The sequence below is a fragment of the Aquarana catesbeiana genome, linkage group LG06, assembly GCF_042186555.1.
Source record: "Aquarana catesbeiana isolate 2022-GZ linkage group LG06, ASM4218655v1, whole genome shotgun sequence".
In the NCBI taxonomy this organism is placed as follows: Eukaryota; Metazoa; Chordata; class Amphibia; order Anura; family Ranidae; genus Aquarana; species Aquarana catesbeiana.
Genome location: NC_133329.1, coordinates 15,446,399 through 15,463,154, shown reverse-complemented (window position 1 = coordinate 15,463,154; position 16,756 = coordinate 15,446,399). Strand labels below are relative to the sequence as shown.

The 16,756-nt window shown below is 44.0% G+C and overlaps 1 protein-coding gene across 1 annotated transcript in view; it reads left to right on the top strand.

Moving 5' to 3' along the window:
- Positions 1-306: 306 nt before the first annotated feature.
- Positions 307-16,756, top strand: part of LOC141148170 (3-oxoacyl-[acyl-carrier-protein] reductase FabG-like) — a 63,896-nt gene continuing 47,446 nt past the window's right edge. Inside the window, exon 1 of the mRNA XM_073635359.1 lies at positions 307-449. Coding sequence (XP_073491460.1) covers positions 429-449 — 21 coding nt within the window. The 5' untranslated portion in view covers positions 307-428. The remainder of the gene's footprint in view (positions 450-16,756) is intronic.

The window sequence follows — 16,756 nt, the reverse complement described above, 5'->3', positions numbered from 1 at the left end:
GCAGCGCTGAGTTTCATTTTTAATCTTTTGTCTTTTTATGCTTTGAATAAAAAGAAAAGAAAAATGCAAATATTTCTGTATATCTATTAACCATCGGAGTCTTTCACCTTTCACTTTATAGCAGCAGCCCTATTATTTTATTTACGTATTCCTTATTTCCATAGCGCGGGGTTCTTTCTTTCTTTTCGTAAAAAAAAAAAAAAAAAAAGCAAACTTCCTTGACGGAGAAGCTCCATTCTGTTTATTGGAGTTGGTAGCTTCTGGCAGAGGCAAAAAAAGCATGACAAAGCAGTTTTTATAAATTCCTGAGCTTCTGCATTTCGCCAGGCAGGGAAAGAGTTGAAGGCACAGCTGGGTCAGTGCTAAGTGTTAATAAAGTTCCTTGAAAAAAAAAAAAAAAAAATCTGCTGAACAGGCTTGGAGCAGAGATGGCAGCACAGCAGGAACAAGTGAGCAGCGTGTGTCGTCGCCATGTGCATAATGTGTTATCAATGACTTTTTTTTTTCAGCACATTCAGTTCTCATTCTTAAAGGGGTCCCGTCAGGGAGCTCCCACTGTTGTCTGATATATATGAAGGTTGTGCTGCTTGTCATTCTGAGCTTTGTTACCGAATGGGTCACTATTATGTAACAAGCATGCAGTCCTTAAACAGTCCTGCAATCTGATATGCAGGTGTTTGTTCCTGGGCTGGGGGGAGGACAGGGGTCTTTAATTGCTGTAGTAAGGATGAGGATGACAGTTCAGGATCCCATAGCGTGATCCTAGCCCAACACATTCCTTCAACTTGCTGTTATAATACAATACTAGGTTGCATAGCTCCCAACTGTCCCTGATTTCGAGGGACTGTCCCTGATTTCGAGGGACTGTCCCTGATTTTGAGGGACTGTCCCTGATTTCGAGGAACTGTCCCTGATTTTGAGGGACTGTCCCTGATTTCGAGGAACTGTCCCTGATTTCGAGGGACTGTCCCTGATTTTGAGGGACTGTCCCTGATCTCGGGAGACTGTCCCTGATTTCGAGGGACTGTCTCTGATTTCGAGGGACTGTCCCTGATTTTGAGGAACTGTCCCTGATTTCGAGGGACTGTCCCTGATTTCGAGGGACTGTGCCTGATTTCGAGGGACTGTCCCTGATTTCAAGAGATTATCCCTGATTTCGAGGGACTGTCCCTGATTTCGAGGGACTGTCCCTGATTTCAAGAGATTATCCCTGATTTCGAGGGACTGTCCCTGATTTCGAGGGACTGTCCCTGATTTTGAGGGACTGTCCCTGATTTTCAGCAATGTCCCTCTGTCCCTCACTCCCCCTCATTTTGATCTGATCTATATAGATGTATATCAAATGCACTTTTCATCTTTCAAAAAGTGTTTCCTGGCCCTAAACCTTTCATCCAAATTCTAAATTGCTGCATTTGTACATTTCATAAGCCAATATAAAGGAATAGTAATGGTTAAAAAAAAGCACTTTGTGGGTTTAACTAATCTTCTTCTTTTTTTAATTTATTTTTTTATAATTCTTCTTTGAGGGGGCATGGCAGGGGGCGTGTCCTATGCCTACATACTTTTGCTAAAAGGCGTCCCTCGTTTCCATCTCAAAAAGTTGGGAGGTATGATGTCGGCATGTGTTAAAACTCTAGTTAAAAAAAGATACAATATTATGTTGGCATTTGTTAAAAAAACAAAAAAAACAAAAAAAAAACATCTACAATATAATGTAGGCATGTGTTTAAAACTTAAATAAATAAATAAAAAAAAAATACTATGTAGGCATGTGTTTAAAACTTATATAATAATTAAAAAAAAAATACTATGTAGGCATGTGTTTAAAACCTAAATAAATAAATTTTAAAAAATACTATGTAGGCATGTGTTTCAAACTTAAAAATAAAAAAAAATACTATGTAAGCATGTGTTTAAAACTTAAATAATAATAAAAAAAATACTATGTAGGCATGTGTTTCAAACTTAAAAATAATAAAAAAAAAATACTATGTAGGCATGTGTTTAAAACCTAAATAAATAAATAAAAAAAAATACTATGTAGGCATGTGTTTCAAACTTAAAAAAAAAAAATACTATGTAGGCATGTGTTTAAAACTTAAATAATAATAAAAAAATACTATGTAGGCATGTGTTTAAAACTTAAATAATAATAAAAAAATACTATGTAGGCATGTGTTTAAAACTTAAATAATAATAAAAAAAATACTATGTAGGCATGTGTTTAAAACTTAAATAAATAAATAAAAAAAATACTATGTAATCATGTGTTTAAAACTTAAATAATAATAAAAAAAATATTATGTAGGCATGTGTTTAAAACTTAAATAATAATAAAAAAAATACTATGTAGGCATGTGTTTAAAACTTAAATAATAATAAAAAAATACTATGTAGGCATGTGTTTAAAACCTAAATAATAATAATAAAAAAAATACTATGTAGGCATGTGTTTCAAACTTAAATAAAAAAAAAAAAAAAAAACTATGTAGGCATGTGTTTCAAAGTTAAAAAAAAAAAATACTATGTAGGCATGTGTTAAAACTTAATAATAATAATAATAATGTTAATAATATAAAAAAAATATACAGTACTATGTAGGCATGTGTTAAAACTCAAAAATAAAAAATACAAATATATATTATTATTATTATTATTATTATTATTATTATTATTTAAGGTACTTATATAACGCTGTCAATTTACACAGCGCTTTACATATACATTGTACATTCACATCAGTCCTTACCCTCAAGGAGCTTACAATCTAAGGTCACTAACTCACATTCATATACTATTATTATTATTATTATTCTGGGTTTATATAGCGCCAACAGTTTGCGCAGCGCTTTACATGAGGGCAAACAGTACAGTTACAATACAAATCAATACAGGAGGGATCAGAGGGCCCTGCTCATTAGAGCTTACAATCTAGACGGGAGGGTCAAGTGGAACAAAAGGTAATAACTGTGGGTGGTGATCAGATGGAGAAAATGAAAATACAGTTGTTAGGTGTGGGTAGGGTAGGCTTCTCTGAAGAGGAGGGTTTTCAGGGATCGTCTAAAAGCTAATAGAGTAGGAGATAATCGGACAGATTGGGGTAAGGAGTTCCATAGGATTGGAGAGGCTCTGGAAAAGTCCTGGAGGCGAGGGTGGGAGGAGGTGCTGAGAGAGCTAGAGAGCAGGAGGTCTTGAGAAGAACGATTTGGTTGGTGTTTTGAGACTGGGTCAGTGATGTAGTCGGAGGCAGAGTTGTGGATGGCTTTGTAAGTAGTTGTTAGTATTTTGAATGTAGTTTGTTGGTTGAGCGAAAGCCAGTGGAGGGATTGACAGAGAGGAGTAGCAGACACAGAGCGATTGGTAAGGTGGATGCGTCTGGCAGCAGCATTCATGATGGAATGAAGAGGTGATAGACTATGTAGAGGTAAGCCAATGAGAAGGGAGTTTCAGTATTCGAGGCGAGAGATGACCAGGGAGTGAATTAAGAGCTTTGTTGTGTCATTGGTTAGAAAGGGGTGTATTTTGGAGATGTTGCGGAGGTTGAGGCAGCAAGACTTGCACAGTGATTAGACGTGGGGCTTAAAGGAGAGTTCAGAGTCCAGGATTTCACCTAGGACCTTGACATGTAGGGATGGCCTTATAGTTGTGCCATCAATTTTGACAGAAAGATCAGGGGAAGAGGTAGGAGGGGGAGGAAAAATGATAAGTTCAGTTTTAGATAGATTAAGTTTGAGGAAGTGGTGTGACATCCAGACTGATATATCGAATAGAAAAATAGTGATACGAGAGGAGACTGAAGGAGTGAGCTGAGGGGTAGAGATATAGATTTGAGTGTCATTAGCGTAGAGACGGTATTGGACCAGCTGACCCAGGGAGGAGGTGTAGATTGAAAATAGGAGAGGTCCAAGAACAGAACCTTGGGGGACCCCAACAGAGAAAGGAAAAGAAGGGGAGGAAGTAGAGTTGTAAGTAACTCTAAAGGTGGGATAAGTAGGAAGAGAACCAGAGACAGTCATGGAGACCAAAGGCGTGGAGTTTTTTGAGGAGGAGGGGATGGTCAATGAGTAGAAGTACAGAATAGTGTCCATTGATTTTGGCCATTAGTAGATTGTTTGTTCGTTTTAAGAGAGCAGTTTCTGTGGAGTGTTGAGGATGAAATCCAGACTGAAGGGGATCAAGAAGGCTATTATCAGCAAGCTGGACGGTCAGTAGACCAAACATTCAAGGAGTTTGGATAAAAAGGGGAGCAAGGAGATGGGGCGTAGGTTGGTAAGATTGGATGGGTCCAGTGAGGGCTTTTTAAGGATGGGGCTGACAAGTGCATGTTTTAGAGAGTTGGGGAAGATGCCAGAAGAGAGGGAGAGATTGAAGATGTGGGTAGAGACTATAGAATAGAGCCAGAGGGTGAATATAGCATTTGCGAGGGAATAGGATCCGGGGGCAGGTGGTCAGATGGCTGTTAGCAAGTAGTTTAGCAACCTCCTCTATAGTGGTGGGGTTGAAAGAGGGAAGTGATGATTGTACCTGTGGGCATGAAGTGTAAAGCGTTGAGGGTATCTGAACAGTAGATATCTCCTTGTGAATTGTATCAAATCTTCTGTTTGAAGTGATTGGCAATCTCCTGGGCAGTGAGTGAGTTGGTGGGTGGAGGCGGTGGAGGACGAAGTAGAGAGTTAAAGGTAGAGAAGAGTTGACGGGGATGGCATAATAAGGTGTTAATGAGAGAGATAAAGTAGGTCTGCTTGGCAGTGAGGAGGCAGGAATTGTATTTTTGAAGGGCAGATTTATGCTGGCTGAAATCTTTCTGGGACTTTGTCTTACACCACAGGCGCTCAAGAGCACGGCCATGTTTTTTCAGACTTCTAATGTCATCTGTTTGCCAAGGTTGAAGTGGTCGGGGCCTGATTCTGTGTGTAGTGAGGGGGGCCAGTGTGTTCAGGGAGGCTAGAAGTGAAGTGTTGTAGACAGAAGTGGCTAGGTGCAGGACAGGGGTGCAATTTTGTCATAGAGGTGGTCAGTAGCAGAGTAGAGAAGAGAAGGTTTTAGATGGTGTAGGTTTCTACGGGTAACCATTAGGCAGTTGGAGGGAGAGGAGGTGGAGGAGAGGGAGAGAGTGAAACTAATAAGGTAGCGATCAGATAGAGGGTAAGAATAGTGGCAGAGGTTGTACGGAGTGTATAGGTGGGAGAAAACAAGCTCAAGGGTATTGCCTTCAGAGTGAGTAGAAGCATGTATCCATTGATGCAGGTCAAAGGAGGAGGTTAGACTAATGCCGCGTACACACCGTCGGACTTGCCAACGGGACAAGCTCCGTCAGCATTTCCGACGGAAAAATTTAGAGCATGTTCTCTAAGTCCGTCGGAAATGCCGACAGAAATGGGGCATACACACGGTCGGATTATCCAACCAAAAGCTTCCATCGGACTTTTTATGTTGGAAATTCCGACCCTGTGTACGCGGCATTAGAGGTTTGGAAGTAGCAGGAACGTTAGTATTAGTAGGGATGTTGAAGTCCCCGAGAATGATAGCAGGGATTTCAGAAGAGAGAAAGTAGGGTAGCCAGGCAGAGAAGTCATCAAGAAAGGTTGATGGTGGTCCAGGGGGGCGATAGATCACAGTTATCCTTAGAGAAACTGGGGAGAAGAGACAAATGCAGTGTGCCTCAAATGATGAGACCAGGGGCCGGACTGGCCTACCGGGATAACGGGAAATTTCCTGGTAGGCTGGCTGCCCTGGGGCCTCTGTCAGCTAGGAGCTGTGAACAGGAGGCGGGGCTGGCTGAGGAAATTATCTCTGGCTGTGGAGTACAAGGGAGTACAAGGGAGGACCTGCTCTTCATCCCTTCCATCCACAGCCAATCAGCAGGCAGTGTAGCCCTCCCCCTTTTCAGCCCGCTCACATTTGACTGTAAGTGCTGGAGCGGTGCTGAATGGGGGCGCCAGGAGGGAGATACAAGAAGGTATGACTACAACAATACAAGTTCTGCAGAACACACAACTCTGGCTGAAAGGAAACCACAGGATCGTCTGGAGCACAGTTACATGTTGCTGGCCAGCTGCAGTGTCTTCCAGATATCTATGTGATCAGGCAGTGTGCAGGTTACCGGTCTGGAAGATGCTGCAGCAGCATTCTATGAGACCAGGGACACATGGCTGTTAACCATTTTAGCTTATAATCAGCTATTTAGCCATAGCTCTGTATGCACAGTTTGTTTGATGTTTGGTTTTGTTTTTGGAGGATTTACTGCTGGATCAGGCTAAAAGCTTCACAGCCCCATTAACTGGTTACTGTCCTCCACTAATCTTGAGCAGTTAAGTGTTTGTAAGAAAATGAGTATTTTGGAAATTGGATGTGATGCTGTCTTCTGTCACTTGCTTGTACGTTCAAAGGAAAATGACTGACTTAGTTACATAGTTACATAGTTAGTATATATAGTTACATGGTTAGTAAGGTTGAGTAAAGACACCAGTCCATCGAGTTCAACCTGAGCAAGTGTCTACAATTATCCCTATTTTTATTTAAGGTACCCATGTAGCGCTGTGTCATTTTTTACGCAGCGCTCTACACATATATCGCACACTCACATCGATTCCTACCCTCAAGGAGCCCACAATGCAAGGTCCCTAACATTCATATACTAGGGCCAATTTTGTGGACAGAAGCCAATTAACCTACCGACTTGATCTTGCGGAGCAGGTTTAAATAGAGTGGAGCAGCCCTGCAATACTATATATACCTGTATACTGACTTCAGCTTTAAATGCAGTCTCTGACCATCTCCTGAATCAATTAAGTCTGCAATTCCTAATCATCCCCTGTACTATGTCTGCAGTCTCTGACCGTCTCCTATAGTATGTCCAAGGCACAAGGCACATTCCACATTAGCAATGACCAAGGCACATCCCACATTGGCTATGGCCAAGGCACATCCCACATTGGCAATGGCCAAGGCACATCCCACACTGGCAATGACTAAGGCACATCCCACATTGGCTATGGCCAAGGCACATCCCACATTGGCTATGACCAAGGCACATCCACATTGGCTATGGCCAAGGTACATTCCACATTGGCAATGACCAAGGCACATCCCACATTGGCAATGACCAAGGCACAACCCACATTGGCTATGGCAAAGGCACATTCCACACTGGCAATAACCAAGGCACATTCCACACTGGCAATGACCAAGGCACATTCCACACTGGCAATGACCAAGGCACATTCCACATTGGAATCCCCCCTCCTCCAAAGGCAATCATTCATTGGGTGCAATATACAGTACATATAGTTGTAAAAATATACAGTGTGTATGTATGTGTGTGTGTGTGTGTATGTGTATATATATATATTACTATATTGGGGGGCAAGAAAGGAGGTGAGAGGGAGAGAAAAAAAACAAGGAGTAAGAGAAGGAATAAAAAGAGAGAGGAAAAGAGGAGAAAGAACAAAGAAAACGGGTGAGAAAGAATAAGAGAAAGAACAAGAAAGATGCATGGAGAGAGAGATGGGGGGAAAAAAACGATAAATTAGGATAGAGAGAGGGATAAAAGGGAAAGAAAGGAGAACAAAGAGGGTGGTAACATGTGGTACATCCTAAAATGTACCATAAGGGGTTTAATACTAGGGATGAGCTTCGAGTTCTAGTCGAACTCATGTTCGACTCGAACAACGGCTGTTCGCCAGTTCACCGAACAGCGAACAATTTGGGGTGTTCGCGGCAAATTCGAAAGCCGTGGAGCACCCTTGAAAAGTCTATGGGAGAAATCAAAAGTGCTCATTTTAAAGGCTTATATGCATGGTATTGTCATAAAAAGTGTTTGGGGACCTGGGTCGCGTGTTCAAACAAATTTTTTGCCTGTTCACATGTTCTGATGCGAACCGAACCGGGGGGGGGGGGGGGGTGTTCGGCTCATCCCTATTTAATACTGTACGTGTGGAAGGAACTCCGGGAGTGTTAAATGTCTGCAGATTAGGGGAGCAAGTTGCTTGCCTTGGGTGCTGACAACCCACAATTTGCCACTGGGCTGCTATGAAATTATTTCCAGGGCTGGTTTTCCTGCCCTGTCCGGCCCTGGAGAAGAGTGACAGAGAGGGTGGTGGGTGAAGTACCTGAAAGATGCTATGTGGGGCTAAAAGGATTCCAACACCCCCTCCTTTGCGTCTACTGGGTCTGGGGGAGTGATTCCAAAGAAGACCACCGTGGGATAGGGCAGCAGAAGATGCAGTGTCGGATTCGTGGAGCCAGGTTTCGATAATGGCAAGTAGATTAAATGAGTTAGCGATAAAGAGATCATGGAGAGAGGGGAGCTTGTTACAGACAGAGCGGGCATTCCAAATGGCACAAGAGAAAGGAAGTCTGGTCTTGGGAAGAAGAGAAATGGGAACTAGAATGTGTGCATTGCAGATAGAGGGTGTAGGGTAATGGGTGTGTTGAGTACAGTTAAATGAAGGAGGCCCAGGGTTTGGGGATACATCACCAGAGGTTAGGAGAAGCAGAAGGGTGAGGGAGGTAATGTGGGAGTGTGATTTATATTAAGGGACATGCCCCAGTGTCCTGGAGTTTTTTTGTGCATATGGATTTAGAATTAGCAGGAGTTGGTGAGTGCAGTTATAAGGAGAGGACAGAAGGGAGGGTGATATATATAAAGTGTGGGGTGGAGGAGAGGTCTGCAGGAGAGTTAGTTTAAGGATAGAGGACACAGCTGCCAGAAGGAGTGGTAGACAGTGCATTTTAAAACATGAAGGAAGAGCGGAGGGTTTAACTGCTTGCCGACCGGCTCACGCCGATATATGTCGGCAGATGGGCACTTACAGGCAGATTAACGTACCTGTACGTTGCCCTTTAAGAAGCGGTTTGCGGGTGTGCGTGCACCGAGACCTCCGTGAGCGTGATTGCGGGTCCCGCGAACCCGATGTCCGCGGGGATACCCGCAATCGTCTTACTGAGAGTAAGAGCGGGGAAATGCTAATGTATACAAGCATTTCCCCGTTCTGCCTAGTGACAGGACACTGATCACAGCTCCCTGTAATCGGGAGCGGTGATCAGTGTCGTGTCACACATAGCCACGCCCACTCCCACAGTTAGAATCACTCCCTGGGACACACTTAACCCCTTCACTACCCCCTAGTGGTTAACCCCTTCACTGCCAGTCACATTTACACAGTAATCAATGCATTTTTAATTGCACTGATCGCTGCAGAAATGTGAATGGTTCCAAAATAGCGCCAAAAGTGTCCGATGTATCCGCCATAATGTCGCAGTCAGGATAAAAATCGTTGATCGGGGCGTGGCCTGGACATGGCGAGGTGAGGACGCTGTGCTTCTGAGCTCCCGGCTTCATCCAGGCTTGCCGAGCCTACTATGCTCTGAAACCTACCCGGAGTGCAAGGCATGTACTCGAGGAGAAGGAGGACAAAGGGGAGAGGTAGATCAGCCAGACAAAGGGACTCTGGAGGAACTATAGACCACTTTCTTACTCAACCCCGGACTCTCACCCCAGACCCCAAGATGGCGGAACCGCGTGGAGAGACGAGCGGGACGCAAGGGAACAGATCGGCATCGCCGGCTGCCTCACTGGACTCGGACTCCTACTCAGATGTTCCGGTGGCTTTGCAGTCCGGATCGGGGACCCCCCTGTTGAATTCCAGGGGCATTGGAGGAGAAGCGGAGCTATGGGCACTGCTTAAAGCCCTCCCCACTAAGATGGACATAGAATCCCTCATCGAACGCCTGGAGACACAGCACCGCAAAGACATGCAAGAAGTGAAGGGAGAGCTGAACACACTATCCACTAGATTGACGGCGGGGGAGACCTCAGTGACATCCCTGGAAAAACGGGTTTCAGAATTAGAACACCTCCAAGAAGCTCATGTGGACGCTGCTACAATGCTCCAACTACACCAGGAAGAAATGGAGGACCGCAGCAGACGCAACAACCTTCGTCTGCGCGGCCTCCCAGAAGCGACGGGACCTGAAGATCTTGCTGCCACCGCGATCGCTATATTCCGCAAGCTTCCGGGTGATTCGCTCCCTCAAAACATGGAGTTTGACCGCATCCATCGAGCGCTGGGTCCAAAATCGCAAGACCCTAACAGACCGAGGGATGTTATCTGCCGCCTTCACCACTATTCCCACAAAGAAATAATCATCCGCAGAGCATGGGAAGCGGGAGATGTAGACTTTGATGGAGCGGTGGTTAAAATTCTACCTGACGTCTCCAGAGCCACCCTACAGAGGAGAGCTATGCTGCGTCCAGTGTTGGAGATAGCCCGCAGACAAGGAGCCACCTACCGCTGGGGATACCCACTCTCAGTGCTTTTCAAGAAAGGACAGAGATCATTCCAGCTACGATCCCAGAGAGACTTACCAGCCCTCTCTATATTCCTGGAGACAACCCCCATCCGGATACCGAACTGGCTGAGATTCCTTCCCCAAACTGGGGGACGGCCAGGCCCACACTCATCGCAGACAAACCCTCAGCCGAGGCCGCAGAGACAACGCCGGAGATCCCGTCCACCAACACCAGATGGGACACGTGAGTCATGAGGGGTCACTGTTCTCCCCTGAGGCAGGACGCTCAGTTTTGTTGTTTTTCCCCCTGTCAGTTGAGATACCCCCTGATCGAGACCAAAGTATGCCTCACGATTGATCCAAAAGACTGCCTGTCCCCTAACAGGAACACTTAAACAAAGCAGCAAGGATGATTTTACCCCTTCTCTCTGGGAGGAGAGAGTTTGAGATGTATAGGGACTGGCTTTGCCACATATATCTCTGTCCACCACCGAGCTCTCGTCCTTCATCCAGACAAGAGGCGGATGAGCCTGGAAGATTTGGGGGATTTGCCCCCTGGGGGACACTGGGTGGGGGGGTTGAAGGGGTGAACGCAAGGTTTACATATGTTAAAGTTGGTAGTTTTTTACCACCCAGGTTGCAGGGGGAGATGATGAAAGCCCCCCCCCCCCCCCCACTCTCCTAGTCCACTGAGATATCCGGGGAATGGTTTTTGTTTCTCCTACTACAGGGGTTTTGTTACTGGTTTCTATTGTTTTCTTTTATTTATGTTCTATTACAGCTAAAGGCACAGATAATTGATGCAATACTTTGGATGTCTCTTTACCACAGGCTGCAAATAGATATATAAGATGATGAGAATACATGATGTTTTTCTGAATATTAGAGCACGGGCTTAACCATGCCAAGTCAGCTGACCAGTTTAAATAATAACTCTAGAGTAAATGTCAAGTTAAACTAAGATAAACTGAGCATACAATACCTATTTAGATTTTCAGATAACTAGTGCAAGATGAAGAGCTGGAATTTACTATGACAGATACTCAATTTTGATGACTAGAGGCGCTAGGCCGGGGGGTTTTTGGGTTTTTTTTTTTTTTTTGACAACTACAGTATTCCACACCTTTGAGTAGGCCTACACGAAACCCTGAGAGTTCTTTCGCTTAGATACATGTCATTGAAATGCATATACAACCCGAGATCCTTGTCACGCTATCTCTAAATGATCTAAACCTACCCGAGACATATATGCTCCAACTGGCTAAACTAACCCATATGAAGAACACGGGGACTACTTATGTATCTCCTAGGGCCCGGGTTGGTCTGGATGGGCCGGGAGCACCCCTCTTTCGCCTTCCCCAGTCACTCCCCCACATAGGCCAGCACATCTCTCGACTGAGGTTCGTAGAGACGTGTAAAAGCAAGCTAATAGCTTGCAGTAGAGTTACCCTACCTACCTAACCCCCCCCCCCCTCTCCTTCTCTTCCCCCCCCCCCCCCCTTTTTTTTTTTTTTTTTTTTTTTTTTTTTTTTTTTCCCTCCCCCTCCCCATTTAGTGCTCTGGTTGAGGATGGACAGCCTGAAAGTATTTTCAATAAACGCAAAAGGCCTTAACACACCGGAGAAGCGACGTATTCTTATGAATGAGTTAAGAAGAGCCAATGCCGACGTGGCCTTCATCCAGGAAACTCATTTTAAAGAGAACAAACTGCCAGTCCTTAAAAATAGATCTTTCCCACTGACCTATCATTCTACTAACAAGACTAAATCTAGAGGGACCTCCATTCTCCTGTCAAGTAAAATACATTGGACCCTTAAGGCCTCTATGGTGGATAGGGAGGGCAGATACACATTTATTAAGGGTCTTATTGGAGATAAGCTCCTGACGCTGGCGACTATATATGCCCCAAATGAAAATCAGGACATTTTTATACAACACACCATTTCTAAACTGACCAAATTTTGCGAAGGCCAACTGATACTAGGGGGAGACTTTAACACACCTTTAGCTCCTAACGTAGATACTTCCTCAGGATCGTCTTCCATATCGATTAAAGCCCGTAAACACATCAACAAAACCCTACATGAGCACCAGCTCATCGACGTGTGGCGCCTCCAACACCCGGGTGAAAGGGACTACACGTTCTACTCATCCCCCCACAGAATACACTCAAGAATAGACTTCTTCCTAATTCCCCATAGCCAACTACATGCAGTTAGGGAATCGACCATAGGCCTAAAGACATGGTCAGACCATGCTCCGATAATGTTGTCTTATGCATTGTCGGACGTCTCTACACATAGGACTCCCTTCTGGCGCCTCAATGAGAGCCTCTTGCAGAGACCGGAGGTCCTAGAAGAAGTGAATAGAGAACTGACGAGTTATTTTCGCACAAACACGACAGCTGACTGCACCCCAGGCTCGATATGGGAGGCCCATAAGGCGGTTATCAGGGGGATATTCATAAAACACGGCGCACGGATAAAAAGAGAGAATGGGAAACAATTAGAGATACTTAACAAACTACACATCATTGAGTCGCAACACAAAAACTCACCAGACCCCCTAATAGAAGCTGAACTAAACTCCACCCGCAGTCAAATAAATGACCTACTTGGGTATAGGGCAAAGGCAGCGTTACAAAGATGTCGCCTCACTACGTATGAGTCGGGAGACAAATGTGGACGAATACTAGCCAGAGCAGTTAAGGATCTTAAAACGAAAACATACATCCCCCATATCAAAACGGCAACTGATAAGAAAGTCAGTTTACCACGTCAGATAGCTAACTCCTTTAAGGAATATTACGAAACTCTCTATAGCCTACCGTCCACACCAAGGGCACAATCGAGGATGGAGGCATACTTGTCCTCCAGCCAGATTCCCACACTGACACCAGAAGATATAGCGGATTTAGATTCCCCAATCACGCAAGAAGAATTGACATTAGCACTCAAATCTGCCAAACCTGATAAAGCCCCTGGACCAGATGGCCTTACCCTCCCATATTATAAAACGCTATTTCCCTCCCTTAACACTCACATGATATCCTTTTTTAATGCAATAGGACCCCAAACTGCATTCTCAAATGATACCACACGAGCACACATTACAGTCATTCCAAAAGAGGGCAAAGACCCTCTAATATGTAGTAGTTATAGACCCATCTCCTTGTTAAATACAGACCTCAAACTATTCACTAAGATCCTTGCGTCCCGTCTAACCCATCACATGCAATCTTTAATTCATCTAGACCAGGTGGGCTTCATCCCCACCAGGGAAGCTAGAGACAGTACAATCAAAGTACTAAACCTGATACACATAGCCAGCCAGACTCATGAGCCCTCAGTTTTCCTAAACACGGACGCCGAAAAGGCGTTCGATAGGGTTAACTGGGAGTATATGTTTACAGTCCTTAGACACATAGGACTGGGAGAGAAGATGTTGGGGTGGATCACCCAGATATACAATACCCCCACAGCTCAAGTCAAAGTGAACGGAATTTTATCGGACCCCTTCCAAATTAAAAACGGGACGAGACAGGGTTGCCCACTGTCCCCCCTACTATTTGCCCTCACGTTGGAACCGTTCCTAAGTAAAATTAGAAATAACCCAGACATCCAAGGCCTAAAGGTTGGAGGGACCCAATATAAGGTCTCTGCATATGCGGACGACCTGATGTTCTCCCTATCAAATCCAGTAATCTCTCTTCCAAATCTTCTTAAGGAATTTGAAGAATTTGGAAATATCTCCAATCTTAAAATTAACTACAATAAATCAGAGGCCATGGGTATAGAATTATCACGACCGACTCAACAAACACTGTGCTCTAGTTTTAACTTTAAATGGACATCCACAGCTCTGACATATTTGGGTGCTCAGGTCCCAGCAAACCTTAACCACGCCTTTAAACTGAATTTCCCACCCTTACTAGCTAAAACAGGAAACATACTGACGTCTTGGGGTAAAGGCCTACACTCCTGGTTCGGGAGATGTAATCTTATCAAGATGTGCATCTTACCCAAATACCTTTATTTATTACAAGCACTCCCAATCGCGATCCCCACATCATATTTTAGAAAGGTACACAGTCAATTCCATAAATTCATCTGGGCAAACAAGAAATCGAGATTACCACGTACACTCCTATCTATGCCCAAAGCTTCCGGAGGCCTTGCTGTCCCGGATGTGAGGAAATACTACCAGGCAGTACACCTGGGCAGAATTATAGACTGGTGTCGCCACCAAGACCTTAAATTATGGACACATCTAGAACAGGCCCAGGTGCAAATACCCCTGCAGGGAGCTCTATGGTGCCACGAACACCTCCGAGCACAAGACAGAAAACACCCACTGATAGGAACGACACTCAGAGTGAGCTCACAAACTTGCCAAGCGCAATCACTATCTTCGGCTAACTCCCCACTATACCCAATTATAGGGAACCCGCAATTTTCTCCAGGTCTAGACCCTCAGGTTAAAAATGCCATGTTGAACCTAAAACGCATACAAGCACGACACTTCCTGACGGGAGATTCATGGCCCTCCGTGGAGACATTAAGCAACCAATCAGGCCCATTCAAGTTGTCATTTTGGACGGCTGTCCAGTTGAGACACTTCCTTGCGTCTATACCTAACTCCCAAGAGTTCTCACAACCTCTAACGACATTCGAAAACTACTGCTCGGAGGAGGGTGCACTCGCAAGAACGCTGTCGATAATGTATAACCTCCTCATTAGCCCGACAGACGACACACATCTAACCTTTATACGTAAATGGGAGAGAGATTTGAGTTGTACATTTACATCGGACCAGATTCAACGTGTAGTAACTTTCTCGCTAAAATCCTCTATTTGTACAAAAATACAGGAAACTAATTACAAACTCTTGACAAGGTGGTACCTAACTCCTCAAGCCCTACATACCTTCTACCCGAACACCTCGGCACTTTGTTGGAGATGTCGGACGGAAAGAGGCACGTTGCTGCACATTTTTTGGTCCTGCTCAAAACTCTCACATTTCTGGTCTACCGTTAGAGCAACCATCCAAAAATTTACGGAATACGATATCCCTAACGACCCAGCCTTTTTTCTGTTACACGTTAATACTATATCAACTAAAAGGTACAAAAAGTCCATTGTGCGACACTTAGTTAACGCAGCTAAATCTTGTATCCCACTATATTGGAAAAAACAATCTCCACCAACCGTGGCGGAGTGGGTTCGGAGGGTGGAGGAGATTAGTAGAATGGAGGATCTGGTTCTAACGGCGAGACACCAGCAGGAAAAATATACAAAGACATGGGCAATATGGCAACAATTTATCTTATCCTCAGAGGGCACCACCCTTAGAACCGCCTAATAAGCTCACTTTTTCAGATAATGCTAAATCTGAGGCTGTCCTGAATCAGCCAGAGCCCCCCCCCCCCCCCCATCCACCCCCTGCAGACTCCCCCCCCTATTTTTTTTTTTTTTTCCGCTTCTTATCCCTTCCTTTATTTACCCCTTTATTTTTCCCGATGAATGTCTGTGATGTCCTCGGCTGCCCTTCCCCTCTTGGTTACTGAGATTCTGCCCAGGTGGGATAGGAGGCGAAGGGAAACCAATAGAGAGAAATGCTAATTGTGAATTTTATCTGCTGACCTTCTACTGTAGGAAATATTCTAATATATAAGATTATCCAGGAAGGTAAACGAATATTCCTCTCTTTATTTTCAATGTATGTATGCATCGTACTGTATTGTAATGTCTCAGCCCATGTTGGGCATGTAAAAAAATAAATAAAATCTATATTTGAAAAAAAAAAAAAAAAAATCGTTGATCGCCACCATTACTAGTTAAAAAAAAAAAAATTATGAAGATGCCATAAAACTATTCCCTATTTTGTAGACGCTATAACTTTTGCGCAAACCAATCAATAAACGCTTATTGCGATTTTTTTTTTACCAAAAATATGTAGATTATTACGTATTGGCCTAAACTGAGGGGAAAAAATGTTTTTTTATATATTTATTTGGGAATATTTATTAAAAAAGTAAAAAATGCATTTTTTTTCCAAAATTGATGCAAATTTTTTGTTTAAAATAAAAACCGCAGGTGGTGATCAAATACCACCAAAATAAATCTCTATTTTTGGGGAAAAAAAGGACGTCAATTTTGTTTGGGAGCCACATCGCACAACCACGCAATTGTGAGTTAAAGCGACGCAGTGCCGAATCGCAAAAAGTGCTTTGGTCTTTGGGCAGCCAAATGGTCCGGGGCTAAAGTGGTTAAACAAGGTCACCTGTAGTCTTTGTGTTTTTTTTTCCAAGGTGCTTTCTTGTGTTCCTTCGCTTTGTGCATTTGCTGAAGTGCAGAGTCAGAAGTGCTCCCAATTATAGAAATACCCCCACTTTGAGAAAGAACCCCCATCTGCCTTTCCCAAAAGATGCATAGTTAAATACTGCTAAGGATAGGGGTGTGTG